Source organism: Aristolochia californica, unplaced genomic scaffold (genome assembly GCF_029961685.1).
Source record: "Aristolochia californica isolate CCGP_79_NKW_82.1479 unplaced genomic scaffold, dmAriCali1.0.hap1 SCAF_13, whole genome shotgun sequence".
Taxonomy (NCBI): Eukaryota; Viridiplantae; Streptophyta; class Magnoliopsida; order Piperales; family Aristolochiaceae; genus Aristolochia; species Aristolochia californica.
The window spans coordinates 10,533,190-10,536,705 of NW_027181804.1; the positions used below are offsets into that span (position 1 = coordinate 10,533,190).

The 3,516-nt window shown below is 45.1% G+C and overlaps 1 protein-coding gene across 1 annotated transcript; it reads left to right on the forward strand.

Annotated features, from left to right (window-relative positions):
* The first annotated feature begins 444 nt into the window (after window positions 1–444).
* Window positions 445–1,784, forward strand: LOC137948917 (uncharacterized). The gene has a single exon (XM_068795134.1). It carries the CDS (start codon window positions 677–679, stop codon window positions 1,586–1,588), a length of 912 nt encoding a protein of 303 aa, XP_068651235.1. The 5' UTR covers window positions 445–676; the 3' UTR covers window positions 1,589–1,784.
* The last annotated feature ends 1,732 nt before the right edge of the window (window positions 1,785–3,516 follow it).

Genomic DNA, 3,516 nt, shown 5'->3' on the forward strand with positions numbered 1-3,516 from the left:
AGACCTGGTCTCATTATAAAGGCTCTGTAAAAGGCGAACTCTTAGTCGTCATTCTATCCATTGATTGACGTGTCGCGGCAATGTTCATAAATCAGATTCTAAATTTCTGATGAAAATAAGGAAGTCGCTTATGATCTCACAGATGCCAAGCTGGCTACATCGCCGTTACATTTCTTTAATTACCCACGCGTATGTGCTATTTGACCCTAATAACTTCAGTGAAACGGAATCCATGTTCAACGTATGTGATTTACTTCTTCCTTATTATACTTTTTGTTACTGATCAACAGGGATCCTTCTTTCCAGCCTCTCAGATCAGTATTTTTTTTCTGGTAGTGTTTGGCAAAAGAGTTTGTTAAGCAGATCAGCGAAGCGGAAACTGGAAGCGACATGAGCTCGACTAGCTCAGTAGTCCAAATCGTCGTTATCGTTGAGGTAAAAAACAATCCCAACCCGATGAAAGAAAAGGAGAACTGAAAATCAGTCCAACCAAACTTTCACCAATCCAACGTCCGCTGGTCGTTTTCAGGAATTGCCAAGAGAAAGAGACCCATCTTCACCGGCCGTCTATTAACGACGTCATAAACAGTCAATAGTCGGTTCCTCTCTCTGCCTCTCTCTTCATCTTGTCGTCTTCTTCTCTGCCCTCCTGATTTCTTCCTTTCTGTCGTTCAAGATGAAAGAAGAAAATTCCGTGCGAAAGTACCCGGGCTCCTCCTTCTCCAGCCAGAAATACACCCGAGTGTCCGTCTATATCATCCTCCTCGGCGTTGCATACGTCTTCGGCTTCTTCTCCGCCTCCACAATTAACAGAAACGTTGATGATGAGGTGGTTCAGAAATCGTCCGTCAGTCCGGTCGGTCCGGAGTTCCCGGACCTCCTCCGCTTTCGGTCTCGCTGCGCCGACCCGGTCCCGTCCAAGCTCGTGCGGCAGACGATTTTGGATCGGCTCTTCAACAGCACCTCGCCTTACGAAGACTTCCCTCCTGCACATGCGCAACCACTCCTCCGCCGCAAGAGGATCAAGGGGTGGGGCTCCAATGGCCCTGTCTTCGAGAATCTGATCCGGCGAGTGCAGCCGCGGACAATAATCGAGGTGGGCACCTTCCTGGGCGCCTCCGCCATCCACATGGCCACTATCGCCCACGCCTTCGGCCTTCGATCCCAGATTCTCTGCATCGACGACTTCCGTGGATGGCCGGGCTTCAGGGATAAGTTCCACGACATCAAAATGATTAACGGTGACATACTCTTGCTCCACCAGTTTATCCAAAACGTAGCTTATATGAACGTGACGGAAATGGTGATCCCCGTGCCCTTCTCCAGCAGCTCTGCGCTGGGGAAGCTCTGCGATTGGGGCGTCTATGGCGATCTGATCGAAGTGGATGCGGGGCACGACTTCCACTCGGCATGGTCAGATATTAATATGGCGTACGCGATACTGAGGCCCGGAGGGGTCATCTTCGGGCATGACTACTTCACAGCAGCAGACGATAGAGGCGTCCGGCGCGCCGTCAATCTGTTCTCTCGAGTAAAGGGCCTCCGTGTTCAGTTCGATGGCCAGCACTGGGTAATTGAATCTCGTTGAACGCTAGCGAGGCGACTCCGAGAGGGATGCCTCTTCCGAGCAGAAAAAAACACACACACACCGGAAATTCGCATTTATTGTTCTGGCCGAGTTGACGGGCAAAGCAAGGCATGAGAAAAATCAATAATACACTGTTACTTGAAAGAACTCATCCCTTTCCATGTTCTACGTTTAAGTGGATTTTGCAAAAGCAATAAAGACTTTCTTACAACGTTATCAAATGTGAACGGGTAACAAAGCTGGTCCGTGCTTAATCCATTCCAACCGGTTTAATGTGCGTCAAATTAAACAATTCAAACCTCTTACCAAAACAACAATAACAACAACAACAACAATAACAACAATACAATAATAATAAAAGCTTTTTACCAAAATAACAGTTTGAAAAAATTTATTTATGAAAACAACAACGGCATCATCTTATTTTCAAAAATACCGAACTTTAACCAGTCCACTGTATATGTGGACGGTCAAAGGCGATATATAAGTTTTGACTGTTTACATGTCGATACCTCATCATGTCGATACCTCATCAGTGTGATATAGTAGTTGAACACATAGGCTGCCATGTCATTATTTTTACACTTCATCTGACACGTCATTATCAATTTCCCTCTTTGCCCCGTCAGCTCGAGCCACGTAAGCCCTCCTTTATATTGTTTTTCGTTCTAATGTTTCTTCCTTGATCTTTCTCCTCTCCTCTCCTCTCGCCTTCTCTCCTGCTGCCGCCGCTCGGCCACGACCGCTCCCCTGCTGCTGCCGTTCGGCCTCGGCCACTCCCCTGCTGTCGCCGCTCGGCCACGACCGCTCCCCTACTGTCGCCGCTTGCCCTCGACGCCCCCCTCTCAATCGATCTCTCTTCATCTCAGCCTCATCTCTCGTTTTTTTTCTCATTCCCCTCTGTTCATCCTCTTGCCGCCCCCTTTCTTAATACCCTATCATTTCACACTCTTGCCGCCTCTATTCATCCTCTCGCCGCCCCCTCTCTCAATACCCTATCATTTCACTCTCTCGCTGCCCCCTTCTCTCAAAACCGAAGTCCTAGTCACCCCCCAAACCCGAATTTGAATTTCAGAAGCCAATTTAGGAGGGTGAATTTTTAGGGTTTTTGTTAATTGAATCTAATTACTTTATTTAATTATAATGTTGATTTGAATTTCGGTGTTTAATTACTGAATTTATTTTTTTGTGATTTACTGTTTAATTTCTGATTTTATGTTAATAAAATTTTTGCCAAATTAAAATTATTGTAAAGTTTTGTAAGATTTTTAATTATTGTAAGACTCCCCCCCCGAAGGTGGTGGTTGGTGTCGGGGGGGGAGTGGTGGTGTGGAGTCTTAGAAGATGGGGTCAAGCCCACACGACCAAGGAAGGGCCACATGGGGTGAGAAAACATTATGAAATCCCAACTTGCTATAAATGATAAATACGATCTTTTTGTATAAAATGGTAGTCCTCTATATTAGGGGTGACATCGAGCTAAGTCGAGCCCGAACCTGCCTATGTTCGAGCCGAGTTTGATTTAAACATTTCAAACTCGAGCTTGAGCCAAGCCCTGCCTCAAGCCTAAAATTGTTATTGAGCTCGAGCCCAATAATTTTAACCGCATTCGAGTCAAGCTTGAGCTTCAACATTCATTTAAAATTTTTCAAAAAATATACGTTTCGAGTTCGAGCTCCAACATATATTTAAAATTTTTCAAAAAATACATATCAAATAAATTATATATATAATTATGCATAAATTTTACATAAAATTGGGCATAACCTCTACATAAAATTTGGCAAGACCTCTACTTAAAATCTGGCATAAGGGGGCATCGAATTGAGCCAAGCCCGAACCTTTCTATGTTCGAGCCAAGCTTGATTTAAATCTTTCAAACTCGAGCTCGAACCAACCCTAGCCTCAAGCCTAAAATAGTAATTAAG